This window comes from Hakea prostrata, chromosome 4 (assembly GCF_041222555.1).
Source record: "Hakea prostrata isolate BN-2017 chromosome 4, UWA_Hpros_2, whole genome shotgun sequence".
In the NCBI taxonomy this organism is placed as follows: Eukaryota; Viridiplantae; Streptophyta; class Magnoliopsida; order Proteales; family Proteaceae; genus Hakea; species Hakea prostrata.
The window spans coordinates 6,670,582-6,696,106 of record NC_142603.1 but is presented as its reverse complement, the minus strand read 5'-3'; the positions used below and the strand labels follow the sequence as shown (position 1 = coordinate 6,696,106).

At 39.8% G+C, this 25,525-nt stretch overlaps 4 protein-coding genes and 2 non-coding genes across 7 annotated transcripts; 2 read left to right on the top strand and 4 right to left on the bottom strand.

Annotated features, from left to right (window-relative positions):
- Nucleotides 1-3,036: 3,036 nt before the first annotated feature.
- Nucleotides 3,037-5,859, bottom strand: LOC149017450 (high mobility group B protein 9-like). 2 transcript variants are annotated; one of them, XM_089154174.1, is made up of 6 exons: nucleotides 5,167-5,859; nucleotides 5,000-5,078; nucleotides 4,739-4,880; nucleotides 4,459-4,602; nucleotides 3,575-3,945; nucleotides 3,037-3,479 (listed from the first exon to the last, which is right to left on the bottom strand). In XM_089154174.1, the coding sequence occupies exons 1-6, from the start codon at nucleotides 5,328-5,330 to the stop codon at nucleotides 3,348-3,350; spliced, it is 1,032 nt and encodes a 343-aa protein (XP_089010300.1). In that variant the 5' UTR covers nucleotides 5,331-5,859; the 3' UTR covers nucleotides 3,037-3,347. The 2 variants fall into 2 exon arrangements, with proteins under 2 accessions (XP_089010300.1, XP_089010299.1); XM_089154173.1 differs by having other exon boundaries at nucleotides 3,044-3,479; nucleotides 4,718-4,880.
- Nucleotides 5,860-6,748: 889 nt separating this feature from the next.
- Nucleotides 6,749-8,899, bottom strand: LOC149017449 (Tetratricopeptide repeat (TPR)-like superfamily protein). The gene has a single exon (XM_089154172.1). The coding sequence runs from the start codon at nucleotides 8,773-8,775 to the stop codon at nucleotides 6,877-6,879; it is 1,899 nt and encodes a 632-aa protein (XP_089010298.1). The 5' UTR covers nucleotides 8,776-8,899; the 3' UTR covers nucleotides 6,749-6,876.
- A 27-nt stretch (nucleotides 8,900-8,926) lies between these two features.
- Nucleotides 8,927-9,078, top strand: LOC149017448 (U4 spliceosomal RNA). Its single transcript, XR_016173316.1, has one exon. It is a non-coding gene; the product is annotated as a U4 spliceosomal RNA (small nuclear RNA).
- A 3,216-nt stretch (nucleotides 9,079-12,294) lies between these two features.
- LOC149017447 (uncharacterized) lies at nucleotides 12,295-13,576 on the bottom strand. Its single transcript, XM_089151786.1, has 3 exons — nucleotides 13,396-13,576; nucleotides 13,011-13,275; nucleotides 12,295-12,913 (listed from the first exon to the last, which is right to left on the bottom strand). Exons 1-3 carry the CDS (start codon nucleotides 13,478-13,480, stop codon nucleotides 12,694-12,696), a joined length of 570 nt encoding a protein of 189 aa, XP_089007912.1. The 5' UTR covers nucleotides 13,481-13,576; the 3' UTR covers nucleotides 12,295-12,693.
- A 3,991-nt stretch (nucleotides 13,577-17,567) lies between these two features.
- LOC149017445 (acetylserotonin O-methyltransferase-like) lies at nucleotides 17,568-24,880 on the bottom strand. Its single transcript, XM_089151787.1, has 3 exons — nucleotides 24,704-24,880; nucleotides 19,178-19,805; nucleotides 17,568-18,053 (listed from the first exon to the last, which is right to left on the bottom strand). Exons 1-3 carry the CDS (start codon nucleotides 24,856-24,858, stop codon nucleotides 17,757-17,759), a joined length of 1,080 nt encoding a protein of 359 aa, XP_089007913.1. The 5' UTR covers nucleotides 24,859-24,880; the 3' UTR covers nucleotides 17,568-17,756.
- TRNAG-GCC (transfer RNA glycine (anticodon GCC)) lies at nucleotides 18,140-18,210 on the top strand. Its single transcript has one exon. It is a non-coding gene; the product is annotated as a tRNA-Gly (tRNA).
- Nucleotides 24,881-25,525: the final 645 nt, after the last annotated feature.

The following is a 25,525-nucleotide window of genomic DNA, read 5'->3' as shown; positions in this document are numbered from 1 at the left end:
AGGCTAAAAGAGCAAATATCCCTAAGCCAGAGAGAGAGAGGTGATCTCTGTATTAAAAAATGTTGGGATATGGTTCATAAGATTATGTATTTGTATTTCTTTTCTCTTCTCTTCTGTTTCAAAAAAAGAAAAAAAAATTATTGATTACACCATCTGCTATCATGGTTCAGTGTATGAAAACAAATTGAACCTTACAAGTTATAATGAGCAAAGTGGTGGATAAGGTGATGAATATTCTTAACCGTATGAAGGCCATATAAGGGGGAGTGTATTAGATGTTGACACCAAGAATGAGGTCAAGTGCTTAGTCGCTTGGTTGTAGAGAAGATTGTAAACAATTGGTATCAACTACTTTATAGGGAACTATTATACAGTGAGAGACAACTAGCCCCAAATATCCAGAGAATTCTGTTAGTTGTCAAGTGAGTAGCCATCACATGGTTTTCGAAAGGTGGCTCAATGTTACCCCAGATTAAAAGAAAAAAAGAAAAAAGGTGCTCAAGAACCGTTCCGAATAAAAACAATGATCTTCCTGAGTACAATAATTATCGTCATTTAAAACGAAAAAGTTTGGATTATGAAGCCGAAATTTCGGTCGAGATTTTCATCTCGACCGTTGAATTTTGACGGCTGAGATCAAGATTTCGACCGAAATTCCGATCCCACTGCCCAAGGTGCATGGCTTGATGGTCTTGCGCATTTATGGCGCAGGACCCAAGCAAGGTCCCATTTTAAAGCATCCATGCATCCACATAGTCTTTGGTGTACAAAAAAAAACACAAGATTCTTACACTTTGTCATATGCACCTTCAATCCCTAGTGCTAGTGTAGAGTATAAAAAAACATCCTCTATTGTATATAACAGTGCATTTATATACTGAAAAACAAAAAAATTATAGAACTACTTCAAAATTTTAAATTTTTAAATATTAACCGATTATTTGGCATATATGTGCACAGTTGGAAAATTTTGCAAAAATTGACTAGGGAGGCGACAAAAGAGTGATAAACTGGCCATGGTGAAAAAAAAGAGCCTGAAAAACCTTCCCTTACCATTTTCTAATGCCATTAATAGCATTAAATACTGTTCCTTTTCTCCTCTTACCTTCAAATCTTTTTTTGCCTCTATGACAAATTGACAACCAATAAAATTAGAAAAATTACAAATTTTCAACAACATTGGATTAAAGATCAAACACATTTACTAGGAAAAGCCAGCTAGATAGCACTAGGCAACCCCTATAGTTAAGGATAGCTTCTAGTAAGTTTTAATTTGTTTCTAGACACGGCAACATCATAGCCGATACCTCGAAGGCTGGTGAGCACAAATACATCCGTTTGCCCATCCGCCACTCCCTAAGTTGGGGAGAGTGAAAAAGTAATACCGAAATAAATAAATCACAAAACTAAGTAGGATTGGTTATTTCTTTTAATAGTAAAATAAATGGAAAAAAAAAATCCTCTGCTGTGCACAGCAGTGCAACACCACAATTTGACATGTGGCAAATTCTTAATAAAAGGCTCAAATTAGAAGGCATGATTTTAAATGAATGTGACCCATCTTATGACCCATTTTAACAAAAAAAAACAACAATTTTAAGACCCAGTTCTAAATATGGTTGCCCAAGATTTGTTTCCATTTCCCCCCATCGTTTCCGGGGATGTCAACTCCATCTTCTTCCCTCTTGTTCTTCAATCAATTTTTCTTTGGATCTTCTTTTTGGCCACCCAGATTTTGCAGGTTCTCTTATTTCTCCAACCAGTTCAGGTTTGGCCTGAATCCTAGTGACTTTGGATCAACTTTACCAATCTTGTCTGTTCACTCCAACTGTGGCCATAGCTTCCTGTAAAAATCTTTGTTCTTTTCAATGAAATTATTTTTTTACTTACCCATTTTACTCTGCACTCTCTTCGATCAGTTTGATGTGTTAAGATGCCCCCTGCTGATAGTTAAACATGAATATGTTTTACCCGTCCGGTAGTCTCTTTTGTGCGCTCAACCCACTTTGCCCATGGCTTGCTGAAAAACCCATATGTTTAAACTACAATAACTTTCTGGCTTGTGCTTTTAACTCCAAATTGACGCGCATATGTCTGTGATTTGCTATTCCCTGTTGATAGTTCAACATGAAAATAGTTCATCCATGTATGAGTTTTACTATTGTCTAAAAGCAACAGATCATCTATCAATGAGTGGGATCCAAGAGAACCTGCAAAATCTGGGTTGCCAAAAAGATCCAAAGAAGACCGATTGAATAACATGAGGGCAGAAGATGGAGTCAACATCGCCGAAACGATGGGAGAAAAATGGAAACAAATCTTGGGCAACCATATTTAGAACCGGGTCTTAAAAACAGTTGTTTTTTTTTTGTTAAAATGGGTCATGAAATGGGTCACATTCACTTAAAATCCTACCTTCTAATCTGAGCCTTTATTAAGAATTTGCCACATGTCAAATTCTAGTGCTGCCGCACCAGCAGGGAGATGTGCACAACAGAGGATTTTTTTCCTAAATATCCCAACCAAAGAATGGAGTTTGGCTGTGACCGCAATCAATTAGGCCTTCTGTGCTAGAAAATCAGAAGCTAAAATTATGGTCTCTATTTGTGAAATTGAAATGATAGTATTGGTTATTATTCATGTATACTTTTACTATAAACATCTTTCATAAATCTGTTTTTAAGCATGTAGCTGTTGGAAATAGTCCCAAAATTGATCGATAAATTCTAATGAGTTTCTTCCCAGTGCTAGTCAAGAGTAGGGGTGCAAGTTCGGCCCTGACCTGCCCTAAGCCCGAATAGGGCTTGGGCTCAAGATTTTGGTCCTGAAGGTGGGCTAGGGCCTGGGATTACTCTTGGGCCCGTGAGTCTGTCCCAAACCATCCCTGACCCTAACCCTGAATTTGCCATAATTTTGCCCCTAATGCTCGATCTCTATGAATTAAGAACAAAGACAAGAATAGGGTCAATTAAGGCAGGAGTAGGGTCAAATTGGGCTGATCAAAGCCAAGTATGGGTCCAATTAGAGCCAAGGACCGGAACAAGTATAGGGCCAATTAGGGCGGGAATGGGAGCTTAGATTATAATATGTAAGGCTGGGCTTGAGACTGCAAAATCCCGACCCCAGCCCGGCCCTATTGCAGCTCTAGTCAAGAGGCCTTGTGATTAATGTGTTTTTTCCATCTATTTATAACAAACAATTCCACTTCGTTTACCATTTGAAAATAAAAGCATGGGGGTAAGAAGGGTTACCTTTCTAGTAAATAGTAATTTATACAAGGTCCAAAGAGCAGAACATAAAAGCAATTCCTAGAGATGTACCGAACTCCTTGGCTTTGTTAGTTTTTGTCATTTCAGCTTTTTGACTGGAGGATCAGTTCTTCTAACTTCTATTGGCTCTATAAGCTTCAATCTCTCCTTGTATTCCTTCAATTCTCTCTTGTATCTCTCCTTGTCTTTCAATCCAATGTTCTGATAGACCTGAAAGAACAAAACACAAAGAACCATCCAACTAGTTACAGATACTGTTACATAAGTAAGAAATTTCAATTACCAAACTCCCCTAATGAACTTACAGTTCTCTCTTCTGGGCCGAGTTTACTCCATGATTCTCCAATCATTTTGGTGAACTCTCTTTCCCTTGTAGGATAGAGAGCTTTAAGATTAGAATGCTTCTCAGCAAAGAAGAAGTTGTAACCACTCCTGTTTGGTTTTGGGTGGCTTGGATCTATTCCCCTTCTACCTCTCCTCCTCCTCTTACCCCGACGCCTCGCTGCAGGGATGTATGGAACGATTGAACTCTCAGTCTGGATAGAACTGGAAGATCCTAATGCCTGAGGATAGTATAGAACTCCATGGAGGACATCAGAGCCCAATTTCACAGTGACCAAATAGCCACAGTCAAATTTCCCATTAATGGTTCCCATCACAGGGTGACAAGGAGGATCTGCAGAAAATAGTGACCATGGGTGAACATTAATTAACTACAAACTTGCAACTATAAACAACCAGTAAACAGAGGAGTCATCCTTCATAAGAAAATGACAAGCAGGTGGATTTTTGTTACTCTCACTGTCCCACACAAAGATGATCTTTGCTTGAGGTTTTTTATTCCCCAGAGCAGTGTGTCCATTGTAAAACTAAGGTCAGGTGCTTGCTAGGACCCACAGGCATGACTGTTCACACAGCCGAAGCACACCAGCTGGGTGGGCCTGATGTTCAAAACCAAAGCCAGGACACCAACTGTCAAAAGTAATCCAACGCTGTTGCAGGTATTCTTCTTATAGGGAAGAATACAAGGACCTAGGAAGACTAAGATGAAACCACTCAAAGAAGCAACAGCCCGGCCATGGAAAAGATGCATGATGGATTCACCAAAACAGCCAAAAATGTCTTCTTTCTGTTTCAATTTAGAGTTACTGCAACAGACCCAAACAAAACCTTTTTACAAACAACTTACCTACGGTATCCAAATAAGGCGAGCTTGTTGTCCTTTTATGGGATTGTTGCTGGTTTGACGCATGTTGTGTGGTCTCAGAAGCAGATTCCATGGGATCAGAAACCACAGATCTGGAGGATGGGCTTTTAAGATGCGGCGACATCACTGCAGTCGTACCCAGGAGGAAAAAAGATCAAAATGAAGCCAATATTAAAGCAAAAGAGATATTTAGAAGCGTTTCTAAGAACCAGAAGACGCCCATGAAGAACAGATAAAGCACCAGTAGGAGCGAGCAAGGGACCCTGAAGCTTAAAGAAGTAAACTTGTTCATAGTAGTAGAGGAGACTCATATAATGCTTTCTCAACACATAAGAAGCGCTTGTTGTGGTTGGAGAGAACTTGAAAACTCCACCCACATCCCTCCATTTCTTCTCTCTAACCACCTGCTCGCAACCCCAACCCACCACCAAGAGAAAATAATAAACAAATTAAATTATACAGTTGACACAAAAAAATAAACAGAACTTCCACGACTGAAGGGTTCAAGCCAAGACTATATAACCTTCTGAAAACCTCCTCTCCCAGTAACTTCTACGTACAGAAGATATAAATCCAACTCCTTTCCTCCAATAATCGGAACCCTTGAAAAGACAGACCAGAAATATCTGCATTGAAAACGAAAATCCAAAGAAATAAACTTATAAAAGAGATGGAACTGTAGACACTTACATGAATTTGGTACCGAGCACAGAATGAAATCGCCGGAGGGTTTCCCAGAACACGGTAGGATTCTTAACCACATCGTCATGAGAAGCCAGTGGTGAAGGATAACGTTTATCCACTAACCCCTTCAATGGAAGCACCTCCGTGATTTTATCCTCACTTGACGACATTTCACTCTACCGACGAGTCGACGACAACCACACAACGCGGGAAACCCAAAGAGCAAAAGAGAAAACCAGAGAGGCAGGAAAGGAACCCAGAGAGAATGCAAGATGAAGTAATTAGAGGCACTACAAAATTAATAAATACGGACGAAGAAAAAACAGAGCACAGAGCACAGAGCACAGAGCCCACAGCAGAAGCGAAAGAAGAAAAGTCGAATGGGAAATCAGAAGAAAAGAAAAAACCCAATGGATAAAAGAGTGGGGTGAGGACGTGTGGAACGTAACAGTTATGGACCAATGCAAGATTGCTTTTTTATGGGGGAAGGAATTGGATTTTGGTTCATGGCTTCGTGTTTCAATGCAACTGCAACCGCTCTGCTGCTTCACGGAGATTATTTAATTACCTTTGAACTCATAATTACATTTCCTCCTTTTTGGCAGGTCTTGGCTTGCGCAGCTATGGATTCTGAATCTTTCTCTTCCAGGCTTCCTCTATTCATCTCTCTCTCTCTCTGTACGAACTGACTGTCAGTGTTCCTTCTCCAAATGTCAAATATTCCTTAGATTTCCCACCTAACAAATAAAGCGTATCAGATCGTATCACGGCCGTACATTTCGTATTAAATACGGGCTGATCCTTTACATAAGGAATGGTCAATTGGGATGGAGCGGATGAACCATTTTGTATTTTGGATAGCCCGACCCGATATCTTATCCAATTCTTTTTTTTGGGTAGAAGTATCTTATCCAATTCTCAAGATGAGCAGACCATTAAACATGAATGGATGTCATTTCGGGAGAGAAGCAGAAGCGGACACTTTGAAGATTAAAGAGCCATACCCAAAGAAGCTAAGCATTGGCCTGTTGGGGCCTACCCAGAGGTGACAAATGACAATGGCTTGCTGTGGTTGGTCTTTTACTGTTTGGAACCCTTCCAAGCATATCCATTGTTGGAGGCATGATTCTATGTATAACAGTTTCATATGAAATCAGAAACCAAGAGGCTTGCTTCCTAAGAGCTCATCATAGAGATTTAGGAAAAATTTTCTGATTCCCACGGTTGGGAGTTGAGGGTAGTAGGATCTCAGTAACTCAAAACCCAAAAAAATATTACAGATTTGTTGTAGTTGATTGATCTCTTATTATGGAAAACGTACTTAGTCAGATTTAATCATATCGTCAAGTAGATTAATGACTACAAATGATTTCAAATTTTATTTTTTGAGCGTAAAAATGTCTCTTTCATTGCCTTCAATTGCCCTTGCAACCAAAAGCCTTTGGATCATCATTCATGTCCTGTAATTTCTGATTTATAGGACTTATGGAGTTGGTCTGAGATTTGGGAAATTGAAACAGACTAGTAAACACAGATTTCCACTTCCACACATGTTCCCATGAAATAGGATTCAGCAGAATGACGGATTAGTAATATGTGAAAATCCACAGTGCAATTGTATGAGGAAATTGTAAAAGATTTTGTCCATTGAACATTAAAAGGAAAATTACATTTGATCATTTGTAAATAAATTTAGCTCAAGCAGCAGAACATGGATTACCAATAATCTCCACATGAGCACAATCCATTGGCAAAATGGTGGAACCGTTTTGAATCTCGAATGACAATCACACGGCTCTCTATCATTGAGATGAACTTTGCAGCACTGTGACAATCCCCACAGATTCGAAGGTTCTTAGTTATCATTATAGGTATTCCCTTGCCCTTCACCAAAAGCCCAAATGCGATTGCTAGTTTCTCGCTATGTTTGTTGATCATACCCTCTTTCACTTGCTCATCAACATCATGTAGAACAAATTCAGTGTTGGGAACAAAACCAACTTGATGCATCTTCTCAATTAGTTCTTGTAACTTAGCATGTATCTTCTCAGACTCCTGATGAGACTGATCATCCACTACGAAGCGGTAGATTTTGTTCCCATGCTCAATGAAGCTACACCCAGGGCTCTTTCTGAGTCCCCTATCCTTCATCAAAGCTCTGATCCTAGAGGCATCTGCCCATAAACCTGCTGCAGAATACATATTTGATAGGATGATATAGTTCCTAGGGTCCAAAGGATCACTTCCAAACAATCTCTCTGCAACTTCTTTCCCAAGTTCAATGTTATTGTGCATCCTACAAGCACCCAGCAATGCCCCCCAAACAGCATCATTTGGCTTGATGGGCATACTCTGAATTAGCTCATGTGCTTCCCTTAATAGCCCAAAACGACCAAGTAGATCAACCATGCATGAATAATGATCCACCCTTGGCTCCACTCCAAAAACGTTGGACATAACCTCAAAATATTTCTTGCCCTCTGAAACTAGGCCTGAATGACTACAAGCGCTCAAGACGTGTGTGAAAGTCACATGATCAGGCTTGAAACCTTCCTTAACCATGAGATTGAAGATGTTGATTGTTTCTTTTCCATGACCATGTGTGGCATAGCCTGCAAGCATGGCGGTCCAAGCTATCATATCAGGGTTTTTTAGCTCCTGGAAAACGCAATAACAAGCATCCAATCTCCCTGATTTCGCATATGCAATTATAAGAGCAGTACTGATTGCCACATCTGAATTGAATCCAGAATTCACAATGCAGCCATGAATGGCATGTGCTGTTCTCTCTGCGGTTAAATCTGCACAAGATTGAAGCAAGTTCATGACGGTAACTCGATCCGGATTGACGCTAGCTCTTCTCATCGAATTGAAAAGCTCAATTGCACCCTCCACACATCCATTTTGGGCGTGAAGCATAACCATCGTATTCCACGTTACTAACGTCTTCAACAACAATGCCTGAAACAAACGACAAGCTGCATCCACAGAACCGCATTTCCCATACATGTTAACGAGGGAGTTCACAACCTTAGTCTCTGAGCAAAAACCCAATTTCACAGCGTAACCATGGATGCATTCGCCAGCGTGTATAGCTTGGTTAGCTGCACAAGCTGGAAGGACGGTGAGTAAAGTCACCTCATTGAACTCCAAACCCTCCTCTGATCTCATCCAATGCAAAATATCTAGGACTTCTAACAAGCTCCCTCTCTTTGAAAACACTGAAATCATGGAATTCCATGACACCAAATCCTTGTGCGGTATTTCTTCAAACAAGTTGAGTGCATAATTCAGACAACCAAATTGGGCATAAGAAGCCACCAATCGATCACCAACAAACCCAAAGCTGGAATAGTTTCCTGATTTGATTACCCAGGAATGAATCAACTGGCAATGAGAAATTGAAGAAGGGATTACAGAAGGAAATAATCCCAAGGCAACCGACGTTGGAATCAACTCCGTCGAGAACAGTGGGAGACTCACAGCAGGAATGGAACAGAAGAATCTGCTGCTAAGGGTGAAGTTGCGAAGCAGTAATTTCAGATCCAAATGCTTTTGCTTTGGAATCCTGGGACCAAAGAATAAAGAGAGAAAAGAAGAAGCTCCCGTTATCATCTAAAGATGTTGTCATGAAAGGTCAATGGAGTCGCTCAAACTCTCTCCCCATGCATGGATCCTTACTTGGAGCATAATCCCACACCGGAAAGTAATATGAGTAGAGCAAACGGAGTAGTTATAAAACCAGAAGGGTCTCAGCTATTTAATTATCTTTGCGCTTGGGGCAATGACGCAGCTAGTGAGGTAATAACCGAGGCGCGTCAATTGCTGGTTGAAAACTATTTCCAAACCCCCTCATTGGCCTGGGTTACGCCTTGGCCACTGAGAATTTCTGGAAGGGCTCCCTTAGCGGGTAAAGCCCCACAATTTGAGTTTAAATATTAAGCAGTGTTATGTGTAGTGGTGAAAGCTAGTACAGGGCACCTGTTCTAGTTTGAGCTTAAGATGTATTTTGCAAGGAGGGGTGCAGCTTTCAGAATGTGTCTCGGTTCGAGATTTAAGATCTTAACAGGTAACTCTAAAAATGGTATAGCTTGCTTGGCCTATAGTTTGGTATGGTGATTGTTGTTCATTTAGAGTTGATCTGCATGAATTTTACCACTCAACTCATTGGCCGATTATGAGTTTATTTCTTATATAGACTTTTTTGTTTAGACCCTTTGTTTTACACTTTTTCTTTTTAGCCCATTGTTTTAGTTTTCAATATTTACATTTTAAAATTTTTTATTAATTTATTTGTTAACAATTGTCGAACAATTGTGAATGGGAATGTGCATACTTACAACTTAACTTTTAACTTTAAAGATAAACTTTTCACTTGTTCAAGCTCCAATGTTGTGCATACTTACGACTTAACTTTAAAGATAAACTTTTCACTTGTTCAGCTCCAATGTGACTATCAATTGATGCCATGTTCAATAACTAGATTGAAAATCCAACTAGAAACTCACTCATGATCTTCCCAACTTTTTTCTATTTTCTCCCTTTTTTTTTTTACACTAGCCTAAGAAAAACTTCAAAAAGCTAAAGACAAAAAGTTTATTCCTAAATCTTCTTTACAATTGTGTATTCTTTTTCTTGATTTTTATATATAATTTACTCATATTTTTGTAAGAGTAAAAATGTTATTATTATTGATTTACTTATGTTTTTAATGTGTGGATCCATGTTTAAATATGATAATATAATTTAGAGGTGAGATTTACTATTTGTCCACTATCTTAGAAATTGAAAATCAAGAAAGGCTTTTCGTATTTTTTTCTTTCGAAACTTGCATATAAATAACGTTAATTATCATCGAATGGCAAAAACCCTTAGGTTGCATTTGTTTGCAGGGTTAAAGTGGGGTGGGTAAAAAGGGGTGGGAAAGTTGTACCCGATTATCACAAAACCCCGAATATTTACCTGTTTGGTTGTCCTGGGGTGGGAAACTCAGGCGACAACTTTGGCCACCATGGAATCCCTGTCGGGGCTCATTTTTCCCACCCCAAGCCCTCTCAAAATCCCACGATTTTGATGAGGTTTTGAGGGGAAAATGAGGGAGAGTTGAGAAGCCTAGCGGGAGATCTGCAACTTTGGCGGGAGATTCGGTGGAGATGGAAGATGACGGACGAAGTGGCCGACGGCAGAGGCTGAGTAGAGAGAGAGAAAGAGGGAGCGCAGAGCAGAGAGAGAAAGACAGAGAGAGTAGAGAGAGAAAGACAGAGCGTGCAGAGGAGAGAGAGAGAAAGAGGGAGCGCAAAGCAAAGAGAAAGAGAGAGCGAGCAGAGGAGAGAGAGAAAGAGAGAGCGCCCACCGAAGAAGACGACACAGACGCCCTTTGCAATCGTTGCCATCGTCCGCCGGAGTAATCCGCTTGGATCCATTGTGGCGACTCACCAAAGATAGCGAGAGAGAGAGAGTGCAGCACTCAGAGCACCGCCTTACTCAAACCCTCAGAGCACCTCCCACCTCCCATCTGAGTATTTACCTGTACATGATATACATATACCACCTGTACATGATATACATATACCACCACCCGCACAGTAAATTATAGGGAGAAAAAAAATAATGATAATACATCCTTAATTTAAATTACTTTTACAATCCCACCCCATCCAACCAAACAAGTAATGAAATTGGAAAAATATATTTACCCATTACTTTTCCACACTTTACTATCCTGTTTCCCACCCCACTAACATATGGGACCCACAAGTACAACTTTCCCACCCTTTTTTTTCCAGCAAACAAACGCAGCCTTAGTAAATGAATTTCACTATTTCAAAGAAGATGATGAACTCGGACAGCCGAAGAAATGAGACTACACAGTAACTTCAAACAGTGTGCGTGGAGTCGCATGGAAAAGTGAAGCCACACCCACAATGACTGTTTTTCCTTTCATTTATTTTAATTTTATAGAATAAGGATTTGAGGTGGCATGCCTACAGTCGTACATCTACCATCTCCTAGACTCTTCTAAACCTAACACCCTGAGCGGAGGTGTTACTCACGAAGTTAGAAATCAGACTAAGGGGGGGAAAAAAAAAAAACATAAAATAGGATAATTCTATTAGACCTCTCTTGGCCTCCTTACCTTTTATAGATTTTCTATGATGAGTTTGAGCGAGACTCAAACCCAGTTAGGTTGTGATCGACTAGTCATTGAGTCCACCAAAGACGAGAGTTGAGTCGTGAAACGCTTTGGCTAGAATCTTATTCGGATCTACCTGTTACCATCTCCTTGACTTTGTATCGACCTTGCTGGGCGGCGGGAACCGACGGTTGGTAGTCAGCCAACCGAACAGTGAACAGGCTAGACCAGTTGGGTTTGAACCAAGTTCGTTCAAGCCTGTTTATTCTTTCCTCATCACATACCATTTGTACATCCTTTAATCTTATTGTGATCATTTTCTTGTACATATTCTCACACGTCACCAGTTGCACAAAAAAGTGGCAATGTGAGTGTAATTTTACTTTCTCATGTGACTAATACCATATGAACAGCTCATATTGAACATAAGATTCTAATAAATATAAAATTAAATATTGTTGTAAAGTGATCCAATATACACATCTACATGGGATCATCAAGTGAATGAGAAAGAAAAATAGACTCAAGAATTACACATTTATAGAGACAACGATAGTGTCAATCAAGCCCAAAGGCAAAGCCAATAAGGGCCCAAGGCCATAGCCAACCTGTTCCAACCCGGCTCAATCAGGGACAATCAGGGTGGGAATGGACTTATCTTAGTTTAGAGTAGAGACAATAATGGACAATAAAATTTTTTCCTGAATTACTGTTAGACTGTTAGGTGAAAATGAACTTAAATTAGAATATATAAGATTAAACTTGAGATTGAAAAACACGGCCTAGCCAGGCCTTATTGCAGCCATAATAGTAATACATGCGTTCAGATCATTCAGTTACAACCCAAAATAGTCAACCACCAGCGGCAAATGGAACCCGGGTTTGTATCTTGGTAGGGAAAAATTCTACCACAAGACAAATAGACAATATCAATGCGATTGGGTTTGGTTCACGGTTCTTTACAAGTATTCAACCATTGCATCCGATATATATATAGATATATATATATATTATTTATTTATTTGTTAAAAACTAAAATTTGTATTAATTAAAAGCAGACAACCCAAGCACCTGGTCAATCGACGACCTTCACAAAAGATGCTTGCAGTGGAGAACAAATGGTATTATAAGTTAGCCATTTTCGCCTAGAGCGAATTTTGAAACATGAAAACCTTACAGAAAAAAAAAAATTATATTATTTACTAGGGAATACTATACAAGAGTTGCTTACATTCATGGTTCCATTAGTTAAATCCATCAAACAAGGGATCAGATTTAAGGGCCATGATACTATATGCACAGATTTAGGTAGCAGATCAAGGACCGTTCTCTCATCGCATCGATTTTTTTTTTTTTTTTTTCGATAAGACCAACAAAACGTTGACGCCGAAGATAATGCGCTAGGAGATATACCTCATGGAGTATAGAGAAACGGGAGAGCCCACCGAAGGAGCACCGTACATCCTAGGATGATCACTTTCCAACCCATAGTTCATCATCGGACGGTACTCCAGCTCTTCATCATGATCAAACACGAACTCCGGAATCTCAATTTCGTTCCTCTTCACGTGCTCCCACAGGAACTCCATTCTACTCACGTATTTCACCTTCCCATACAACCTGCAGCAAGAAAGAAAGAAAAAATCCCACAGTCACTAACATGCGCCGTGAATGCGCAAATTAATCTCAATCAGAATGAGAATTCAGATCCATTTACCCTCTGCTGAAGAGGAAACGACCGAATGTGGCGAGAAAAAGCCTGGACTGGAGATCTGGATGAACAAAGTATACCGCTTCAAGATTCTCCCTGACATTGATCGGAATCGCTTCGTAAATCGATCTTAGGCTCGAAACTCCTGAAAAATTCTCCCTCTTCTGCACGTCTGAGTGAAAATAAACCACCGAGAAAGGACGTCCTTCAAGCTTAGGGAAAATCTCCTCCTGCAAATATTTTTTCACAGATTCGCTACTCAAATTCCGTCCTGGCGATGGCAAATCACAGTCAAGAAAGGAAAAGAAACCTAATCAGAATCCATCATTGATAGCGATTCAAGAAAGAAACTAAAAATTCTGGTAAAGAAAATGACAATAAGAAATCTTACCAGATAAGAACTTTCCAATGACACGGAGAATCTTTCGCCCACGCTTGTCCCTTCCCTGGATCTTGAAGATATCTAATTTCTCCATGACTATAGCAGGGATCTATCTGGAGAAGAAGGTTGGTGGTGTTCCTTTGCAGGAGACATGACTTCTTCGTTGGTAGTTTCGCGGAGAAAAGGCGAATCTGGAGGATGGGTTTATATAGTTCTGGAGTAACGGGCAACGCTGAAACACTTATCGGTTAGTGCGAAATTCGAAAAACCGAGGTTTCAGGGAATATTCTGAAGCATCTTCTCTTTTGGACCGTCAGATGAGGTTAAACTGAACGACACGCTGTTATCTTCAGTCCTGAAACATTAGTGAGTTGTCAGCTCTCCGATATTTGTAACCAAATTACCATTATGCCCATACGTTAAATTTTTATGGTTAGACTAACTTATCTAAGATCACACATATCAAGAAATACAATTATTCTTACATTCTTGACCAAAAAACAATTACTTTTACATTGGATGTCTAGACTTCCCCTAAAATTATTTGGGAAAAAAATTGATACTATTAATTATGTTTCGGTTTTGGACTGGTTCTGTCAATAAACCAAAGGAGGAGGGTTGCATTCTTAAGTCTCTATTATTTATCCTTAAATTAGAAGGTGGGTTAAGATTTCGACCTTCTAAAAATACGTAATTAAGCATTTAGTTATGGTTAGGGTATTAAAACGGAGAAAAAAAAATCCCATTTGACCGGATAGTATGAAAAACGAAGGTTTCGTATTTGGAATAGCTTAGTTCCCATGCTCCCTCAACCTTTTGTCACTGAGGCACATTGGCAATGATAGGAACAGGTTTTTGGGTTGACCCATTGGGTTCTGACAGTTTGAAGTCACAGCATCCCTAAGGATTTATACAAATTATGACATACATTCTCCCACTTGGGGAAATGTTAGGCTAACACCCCTCCCAAGTGCAATAGAGGTCATCAACCTAAGCCATGGGCTATTTTAATTTTAATTTTTTATTTTTAGAAAAAAACTATATTAAGAGTTAAGTTGTTTTACATTTACATATTGTGATAGACTCATAATATTTGTGTCATTTATCAATTTCTACTTTCAAGAACCATTGCTTGATTCGGTAGGATTTTTTTTTTTTTTGGTAAATAAAGAGGGGATGCAGTAGCGGCGACCTAGCGCCCCCCGCTACGCAATGTTCGGACTTTTTATCGAGTGGGACCTATGCAAGCATTAGCCCTGTGAGTGGGACCTATGCAAGCATTAGCCCTGTGCACTACCAGCGCAAGCACTGGCCCCGTCACGGAGACCCCACCGGAGGCCTAATATAATCCACAGAAGCCGGTAGCACTCACGCCTAGGCCAAAGAGCACACAACTGTCCAATGCAAGAAACAGAGGAGCAGAGGGGATTGGAGCAGGCCAAACGGACCGATTCGGCTCGGAAACTGGGATCCGAATCCGAATGGATTAGCAAACCACGATCCGAATCCGGCAAAAAAGAGAAGGCACGAAGAGAAACACGGAAGAAAAATCCGATCCGATAAAATATCCGATATTTATTGATATTGCTTTTACAGTTTATAAAAAAACCGGGGAGACGGAGAAGAAACCAAAGAAAAAGAACACGGAAAAAGGAAAGACGAAGAACGAATCCAACCGGAAGACGGAACGGAATTTTCCGGTAAGAAAATTTTCGGAACAGATGAAGTTTCAACCGGACGGTGTTCAAGGTTGATTGCAGAGGTCTTGGAACATGTCTGAAGTTGATCAGCCAAGCTGGAGACTTAGTTTGAGAAGCCAAATTTGGTTCCAATTTCTTTTTAAGATGAAGTGATAAGTTATTCAACACCAGGTTGTTTTTAAGCTTGATTTCATAAGATATTCTACAATCTGCTGTCTTTGATCCATTGGAAAATACGCGGAGAATACACATCAGTTGATGGGCCTTTTGCAACATATCCTTTCAAACCAATGGGCCTTATTGATCACCCATCGACCCACCCACATTCGAGAAGATATACATATCTACAGTTACCTGACTTTGACTTTATTTATATGCATCAATACTTTTATCCCTTTATTATATAGACGATGTGGGATTTAAAGCTCCCACCTTCATCGGTATCTGCCTTTGAGTTTGTAGATCGAGGACAGATTACAGAGTTATATCAAACGATTAAAACCACATGAGTGGAAATAGACACAGATCAATCACGCTCCCATGCGACATAACTCTCTAGCTATCTTACCAACCACAATTTTTTTTCAAAATTTTTTTTGTCAAAAGTTTAAACATTTCATTCATAATTGAAATAAAACACAGACATAAACACCGAACAAAAGGAAAAAAAAAAAGAACTAAGGGATGGGCCGAGCCCAATAAACCCTCAGAATACTGGTTGTGACAACCACGCCAGAAAAACATAATGAGAATGATAAACATAATCACCACCACTGCCTGCGGAGACACACTACAAAGGTGGACACTGACGCAGACATAACCACCCCACAAGGATTTACATACCACACGCCTCATAGGCAAAGATAGAACACACCACAAGGACCGACAAAATACACGCCCCAAGGGCTTACATACCACATGCCACAAGGGCAACAACAGAGCACGCCACAAAGGCGAAGACAGAACATGCCACAAAGGCGCCAACTCAGTTTTTGAAGCAAAAAGCATCTGATCTTGTTTCTAAACTCCCATCTTGAAATCGCAACCCAGAATACCACCCACAGCAGAAAACGAACAAAAAACAGCAAAACAAACTCCAAAACCGCAGAAATCTCACCCAAAACTTGCATCAACCATCCAGTTTGCTTTCTTTTCTATTTTTTTTTTACTCGGAAGCTTTGAAACAGAGTAGTGAAGCGAGGTCCACTAAGAATAAAATGAAAACTGAAAAACCTGAGAAAGATGAGAAGGTAGACTGAGAATCGGTCATGGGAGAGAGGGAGATGGAGAAGACATATAGAGGGAAAATAGAGAAAGAGAGAGTTGGAGAGAACGGAAAAACAAAAGAAAAAAAAAAAGAGTCGGAGAGAAGAGAAAAACAGAGAAAGAGAGAGTTGGAGAGAACAGTTAAATAGAGAAAGAGAGAGTCGGAGAGAGTCGGAGAGAGGGAGGGGAGCAACAGTGAAAAAAACCAGAGAAAAAAAACAAAGAGGCGGAGAGAGGGAGAGGAAGCCAGGAGGGGATGAGAGATGAAGTGAAAAGAGGACCTCAAAACGTTGCGGCGGCAAACGGAGGCTTCAAGTCGCTAGGGTTTTTGCCCACTTTTCAAATTTATGGACATAGAAGAAATCCCAATTTCACCATGACACATTGCTGGTTGCCTACTTATTGTGACATTCCTTAGGCACGTTTGGTTTTTTGATGGGAATGAGAATATTAATGTCGCCAAATAGGTGTAAACTCAAGACCTTCCGGTGGAAGGTTGGACCTTTAACCGCTTTACTAACCCACCATTGGTAAAGATTATTTGTGTAGGAGGCACCGTTTGTGTGTTAGAATAAAGGTGGAGTTATTTGGAAAAAATGGGTGAAAAAAATTTGAAAAAGCAAAATTGTTTATAAAATTCAAAATATGATTTGTTTGGTTTACTGAAGTGAAAAAGTTAACATATAAACTTTCTTAAATTAAAAAAAAAAAACTTGTCTCTTAATTTTCTCACCCTATACCTTATCAAAATCCTACAAAATAGATAGAATTTTTTGAAAATTTGTGGAAAATAATAAAGTGAGATCCACATTTAATATTTTCCACAAGATCATTTCTTTTCTTTTTTCATTTTTTTCTCATCCCGTTACATATAAGGCTCAAGAATGCATCCTCTGTTGTGCGCAGCACTCTACTGGCTAAGAAAGCAAAAAAATTACAAAACTATTTAAAATTTTTTTAATTTGAAATCAAGCTTTAAATTTCAGCCTATTATTTGGTATTTTTTTTTTTGGTAAACATTATTTGGGTGCACAACAACAAAAGGATTTTCTTTTAAGCCGACATTTTTATTTTCCCACTCATTTTTTTCACTCTATATTTACAAACAAACACAAACTTAAGGAACAACGTTACTTTTCATTTTTTCCCCTTCTAAAAAGGACTTCTATCACAAAGCTTCAGAGTGACAAAAGAGTGTGGATGTTGGTTAAGACATTCGTTTAGGTTATGGATATAGAAGAGCATCTCAATCTTAAATCTTAAAAGAGTGTGGATATTGGTACAAGTGGACTATCAAACTAGAAATTGACAAATTGTATCACCCAGAAACTGAATGACATTTTATTCCTAGAAACTGTAAAGAGAGAAAAAGAAAACACATCACAATGAGAGAAAAGTCATTCATTAAGGATAGGCTTGGATGATGGATTGAACGGCTGGAATAGTAGTGAAAGTATGGCCCCTAAAACCAGCTTTGTCAAGAATGTAAGTCCACTCCTCTTTGGTTCTTTCCTTTCCATTAGTTGTATGTGCCATCATAATCATGTCTAGCATCAATCCTACGCCCTTGTATTTGTACTCTTTGTCATCTTCGATCACGGCCTCAACAATCATAACCATTCCTTTTTCTCCATCAACTGTTTCTCTACATTTCTTTAAGATCTCAACACATTCCTCATCTCCCCAATCATGTAATACCCACTGCACACAACATACCATGAAATAGAAATTCATTAATTCATTTACATCAGTAAGTAAACAAATTGGGAATATGCTCCCATCTCCGAGCACCAGTGGTCTAGTGGTAGAATAGTACCCTGCCACGGTACAGACCCGGGTTCGATTCCCGGCTGGTGCATTCTTGATGTTTTATATTATTTTTTTAACCTTGCTAAGGCATATTATCACCCGATTAATAAAAAATAAATGAAGCCCACCAAAAAAAAAAATAAAAAAAAGAGTCTCACCAAAAAATAAAATAAAAAAAAATAAAAAAAAATAAATGAAGTCCTTTCCACCAAAAAAAATAAAATAAAAAATAAATGAAGTCCTTTCTACCAAAAAAAATAAAATAATCACTAGAGATGCCCAAGGAACGGAACGAGGAACGAAGTAGGTTCGAGGAGCGAACCACTAGAGATACCCAAGGAACGGAACGAGGAACGAAGTAGGTTCAAGGAACGGAACGAGGAACGAAGTAGGTTCGCTGGTTAGCGACCCAAGTAACGAAACGAGGAACGAAGGAAGAACGAAGTAGGTTCGCTGGTTAGCGACAGCGCCGAGATTTCCCTGGTTTTTCAAAATTCAAAAATCAAAATAAGTCTGCGGTACAATTATCCACGTAACATAAATATAAAATTGATAAAAATAATATAAAAAATAATTACAAAAGGTGCGAGCATCTATGTAATAAATGTAAAGTTGAAAAAGTATAAAAATAACATAAAAAATTCTTACAAAAAGTAGAAAACGTCATTCAGTCATGTAAAAGTAATAATATAATACTTTTTTTTAAACGAAAATCTGTCTTTAACTCTCTCTCTCACCTTCGTCACTCGTTCGTCGTTGCTAACATCTCCCATTATCCTCTGCAAGTATTTTTTCCCCAAGGGCAAGCTTTCTCTCTCTCATTTTCTCTTTCTTTCTCACGGCGACGCACGAGACGGCCGATGTCGATAATTGACGGAATCTAACTCATCTCATTTCGGAGCAACTTTCGGTTCGCTCAGTAGCAAAACTAGTGAATTTTGCCGAAAAATAATTCCACGGAGATACCAAACATATATATTGAATGTATACCTAAAACTTGAGTATACAAAAATTACCATGATAAAGGCAGCATCAGCTTTGGGAATAGAATGAAACATGTCACCTCCAATATGTTCAACCCTGTCACGTGGAAGCGCGGTTGACACAACATGTGGGAGGTCAAAATTGATGCCTCTAAGCCATGGAAAGGCCTTCACCAGCAACTGTAGTGTCGTGCCATCTCCTCCACCTACATCAACCACCGTTTCAACCCCCTCGAACAGCTTCGGACAACCTTCTACAATGGCAGGCACCACCACCCTAGCATCACAAGCCATGGCATCATTGATGAGCTTGGAGTGATCTGGGTGACTTGCAGCATACTCCCAAACATCATTCCCATGAATCGCCTCAAAAGCTGCCAACTTGCCATCCTCACGCACGCGCCTAGCAAGAGCCAGCCATGGGGCTAGCATCACTGCGCTGCTCTCTAGCAGTAGAAAGGCTGCCATGCTACGTTCTCCATTCTTGGTTAAGCGGCGAGAGATGGCCGTGAGGGCGTAACCTGTTGTTTCCTCTTGGTTTCCAGTTTCTGCAATTGTTTTCTCTTTGAAAACTCCACGATGAGCCAAGAAGCGTAGTATGCGATAGAGTGGAGCTGCGGGGCAGCCAAGAGCGGCAGAAAGCTGAGCCAACGTCATGGGTTGGTGTAAGAGAATCTGTGACTCAGAAACTCATAACTCAGTAGTTACCCATCTTGACTCGGGAGTCAACTCAGTAGTTACCCACCTTGACTCAGCAGCCAACTCAGTGTTAGCAATTAGTGCGTTTACTAGTTTCTATAAAACTGTATGACTTGAATATCTTTCTGAATACGAAATTCTAGTTTCATCATGGTATCAGGTTCATAACAGGGCCTCTGCCCTTTTCTTTTTCTTTTCGATCTTGGTTGGTTTTATCATCTCCGTGATGTCTTCGTCGCCTGATATGCTTCCGGCGTCTTCGCAATTGGTTTTGTTACCGAATTTGTCATCGGCGCTTCCGATTAAGCTGAATGATTCCAATTTTCCTTTGTGGAGAGCACAATTTCTCCCTTTTCTCATTGGGTATGATCTGCTGAGGTATGTTGATGGGTCGTTTCCTTGTCCCTCTCTTCCAGCCACTGATTCGTCTCCAGAGGTTCTTGCATCTGGTTCTTCGACGATTTCTCTTTGGAAGCGACAAGATCAATTGGTGTTAGGATGGCTAATTGCATCGTTGTCTGAGGGCACTCTGCCTCACATCGTTTCTGCTAAAACCTCGTCTGAAGCGTGGGAAACATTGAACACAGTATATGCATCACGCTCCAAAGCTAGGGTTCTTGATTTGAAAGAACGGTTGTTTCGTGTGCAGCGTGGCTCTTCTTCTATCTCTGATTATATTCTTCAGATTCGAAGTCTTGGTGATGCCCTAGCAGCAGCTGATACACCTGCTTCTGATGTTGATTTAGTTCTTGCCACTTTGAGGGGTCTTGGTGAATCTTTTGAAAGTTTTTCAACGTCTGTAAGACTTCGTGCAGATCCTATTTCGTTTGCAAATCTTTGTGGTCTTTTGTTAACTCATGAGTTGCATCTGAGTTCTTCGGCCTCTGCTTCTGTTAGTTCTATTTTAACTGCAAATATTGCTGCTACGAATGCCTCTGTTGATGGGAGATCTCGACCTTCTGCGAGTCGAAATGGTATGTCAACTTCTGATTTTCGGTCTGGTAGGGGAAGAAGACCTTGGTTTCGTCGTTCGTATGGCAGAAATTCCGGTCGCTTTATAGGTGGTCGATCTGCGGGAAGATCTGTTTCTTTCTCTGATTCTTCTAGTGCAAATGGTTCTAGTTCTGGTGAGAATTTTTCTCCCTCTTTTTTACATGAGCATCGGCCAGTATGTCAGTTGTGTCGAACACCTGGTCACTTGTGTGCCCAATGTCCTCAACGCTTTAATCATGCATTTGTTGGTGAGTTTTGTTGTGCTTCTACCATTTCTTCATCAAAATTGCTCAGTACTGGTTCTGCTAAGAATTTTTCTTTCAATTCTTTGACATGGATTTTGGATACTGGGTCTAATAGTCACATGACTGCAGATCTTGCTCATTTGGCCATTCGTGAGCCTTACACTGGTGCAGAGAGTGTTTTTGTAGGTAATGGTTGTCCAATTCTGATATCTCATATTGGTAGTTCAGTAGTTGCAGCTTCAGGACATCAGTTTCTTTTGTCAAATGTGCCGTGTGTTCCTGATATTAAATATAATTTGCTATCTGTCTCAAAGTTCTCACTGGATAACAATGTATGCTTTGAATTTTTCTCCAATTCTTTTGTAATCAAGGACAAGAGGACACATTCGGTGCTGTTGAAGGGGATTGCTATTAATGGTCTCTTCACTGTGCTCTTTTCAAGTGTTGATCAACAACCATTCTCCAAGTCTTCTGTGCAACAAACTGTTAACAATTTTACTAGTCTTGCTGTGTCTACTGTTGATTGGCATCGGCGGCTAGGACACCCAGCACCTCCAAGAACTAAACAAGTTATGCAACAACTTGGTTTGCCAGCGTCGTTTTCCTAGTTGTGATGCTTGCAAGTGTTCTCATAGTCATAGACTACCATTTTTGTTGTCTTCTTCTGTTAGTCGTAGACCACTTGACCTCATTCACACAGATCTATGGGGACCTGCCCCAATCATCTCTTTTGATAAGTTCAGATATTATGTGGTGTTTGTTGATGATTTTACCAGGTATACATGGTTGTATACTCTACGGAATAAATCTGATTTGTGTGATGTCTTTTTGCGGTTTAAAGGCCTGGTTGAGAATTATTTTTCTTTGAATATCTGTTGTTTACAAAGTGATGGGGGCACTGAGTTTCAATCTCTCTCTCGGGTGTTAGTAAATAGTGGCATCACTCATCGTGTCTCTTGTCCATATACACCGCCACAAAATGGTGTTGCCGAGCGCAAACATCGCCATATTTTGGAGTCTGGTTTGGCATTGATGTTTCAAGCTTCTTTACCTCAGAATTTATGGACTGCTTGTGTTAGAACAGCTGTATATCTTCTTAATAGATTGCCATTGGATAAGTTTGGCACTAAGTCTTCTCTTGAGGTTCTATTTCAGAAAAAGCCTGCTTACAATGAATTAAAAGTATTCGGATGTCTCTGTTATCCTTGGCTTCGGCCCTATACAGCTTCAAAGCTTGAACCTCGTTCCAAGCCATGCGTCTTTCTTGGGTATCATTCTTCATATAAAGGCTATTTATGCCTAGACCCCACAACTGGGCGAATCTATACATCCCGGCATGTTCAGTTTGACGAGAATATTTTTCCTTATAGAGAGCTTGTAAATTCTTGTTCATTGCCTTCTGCACCTGAGTGGCTTTCGGTTGTCTCACCCACACTAATACCTTGTAATTCCAATTGTAATTCTGTAACTGAAAAGTCATTTTGTTGTAATGGGTCAAATCCTTTGGCTGGGCCTTCTATTTGTAATCCATATGATGTATTTTCCCCAATCCCATTACATATTAGTGAAAATACCCCAACCCCACTTGTTGTTGGGCCTCCAGCTGCTGATGGGCCTACTGTTGGCTTTCCAGTGGGCTGTCGAGAGGTATCTCTGCCTAGTCCGAGCATGGTTGAAGTTGGCCAAAGTAATGCTAATCCTAGTCACATTTTGACTAGTGGGCCTCATTCCACACCACTTGATTTAGTCAATAATCATGTGGATTCTTCAAATACTCAAGATATTCCCACGGGTCCTTCTACTACAAACAATGATCCAGTTGTCTCCTCTCACGTTCCACTTATTCCATCTAGTTCTATGAGTAATTTGGATTCAGTTCATTCAATGACTACTAGATCTAAGACTGGGTCGCTCAAACCGAAAGTCAATTTTAGTCTTGCTGCCACGGTTCAAGACTTGGAAGTACCCACTTGCTACTCAAAGGCTGCTTTATCTCATCATTGGCGACATGCCATGCACGAAGAACTTCATGCACTTGTTCAAAATGGAACATGGATTCTTGTTCCCTCAACACCCTCTCAAAATGTCATTGGTTGTAAATGGGTGTTTCGTGTTAAGAGAAAGCCTGATGGGTCCATTGAGCGTTATAAAGCTCGTCTTGTTGCCAAGGGATATCACCAACGTCCGGGCTATGAATTTGGGGATACATTTAGTCCTGTTGTGAAGCATACAACCATTCGTCTTATCTTATCCATGGCTATTCAACATAATTGGCCTATAAGACAATTGGATGTTTCTAACGCTTTCCTGCATGGCAATCTTGATGAAACTGTCTTTATGGCACAACCTCCTGGATTTGTTGATTCCGCTTATCCATCACATGTTTGTCAACTTAAAAGTCCTTATATGGCAAACAGCACCTCGAGCTTGGTATCATCGGTTGACTTCGTTGTTCTTCTCACGGGTTTAGTGGAAGTAAGACGATACTTCATTGTTTTATTACAAGACTGATTCCGTTACCATCTATTTTCTTGTTTACGTGGATGACATCATTATCACAGGGAATGACATGTCTGCTATTTCTTCTTTGATAAAGGCTCTTGCAACAGAATTTGCCATCAAAGATTTGGGAGACTTACATTATTTTCTTGGGATAGAAGTGACTCGTCTCCGAGGGTTTGTTTATGTCTCAAAGAAAATACATTACTGATTTGCTTGCACATACTAGCATGGGTTTGGCCAAGTCAGTCTCTACTCCTATTGCATCAGGTGTTAGCCTTTCTTTAAGTGATGGGACATATTATCCGATGGGACCGAGTATCGTCATACGGTTGGGTCATTACAATATCTTGCTAATACCCGTCCGGATATTGGTTTTGCGGTCAATCGCGTGGCTCAATTTATGCATGCTCCACGGATACTCATTGGAGTGCCGTAAAGCGGATTTTCGTTATCTTAGTGGTACTTCTACTATGGGGATCTTTTCTCGAAATCTCTATGTCTTATCTGCATATTCCGATGCCGATTCGGGTGTCCGATGATCGGCGGTCACCACGGGATTTTCGTTCTTGGCTCTCATCTTATTTCCGTCCTCCCAAACAACGCACAGTTTAGATCTCTACTGAAGCTGAATATCGTGCCATAGCATCGTGTCACCGAGTTGATTTGGATTCGTTCCTTACTTGGTGAGATTGGAGCGTTCTCCATCTGCCCTCAAGTTTGGTGTGATAATATTGGAGCCACTTACATGACCTCTAATCCATCTTTCATGCCCACTAAGCAGGGAGATCGATTTATTTTGTTCGTGATCCGTTCGCACATCGTCCGATACATTTCTACTATGATCGTGCGATCTCTCACAAGGGACTCCTCGTCCAGTTACTTTCTCGTGACAAGCTCACGGTGATTGATCCGTTACGCTTGAGGGGGTGTGTAAGAGAATCTGTGACTCAGAAACTCATAACTCAGTAGTTACCCATCTTGACTCGGGAGTCAACTCAGTAGTTACCCACCTTGACTCAGCAGCCAACTCAGTGTTAGCAATTAGTGCGTTTACTAGTTTCTATAAAACTGTATGACTTGAATATCTTTCTGAATACGAAATTCTAGTTTCATCAGTTGGCCACCATGAGCATCCAAGGCATCTGCTATGCCTAGTTCGATAGCACACTTCACCACTCCCATTTCAACAAACCCAAATACGTATCTCCATATCTCCACCTCTGCTTCTGCATCTTCTTCCTCTATCTTCAGCATTTCTCCTCTACTTGCATTCATTTTGATTTCCAAAATCCCTCTAGATTCTATCCATAACTAAGTATACTTCTTTTTCATTATTGGGTAGACATTAATCATGTGAATGAAGCTTTTAATAATTTTCATACACGACAATTGTACAAAAAGTTTTGCTGAATGTTAGTTGAGTCACTGTATTGAAACCACATTTATTAGGTGAACTGTTACATGTTAATCATGTTTTTTTTTTGTTTTTTTTATTTATTTTTTAAGATTAACTTTACTCATTGAAATTTGAAGAGATACAAAGAGAGAATTTCATGAAAAGGTTTGCATATGAAAATTCGATACTGAGGAGAGATATAAGTAAACTGTCATGCATATATCAGATGGACATCCACGCTAAGATATGGATCAATTCTGACTTTATAAAAAATATATTTTATAGAAATGGTGGAAATCCAGGTGGTTTTGGCATTTTTATACATATAAAAGTCCGTAAGTAAGGGAACAGACAAAGCTTGCCTTAGTAGTGCTTGAAAAGTAGAGGAGCTGAAATAATGAAGCATACCTTTACTTACAAGTGGCTTCATTAAAAAATTCAAATTGTCCTGTAACGGGACATGAGAAGTCCATTTTATTTTATTCAAGTAAATTAACGGTTAGAAAATTTTAACATCCAATTTGTTAGATTTTTATTAAAATATAT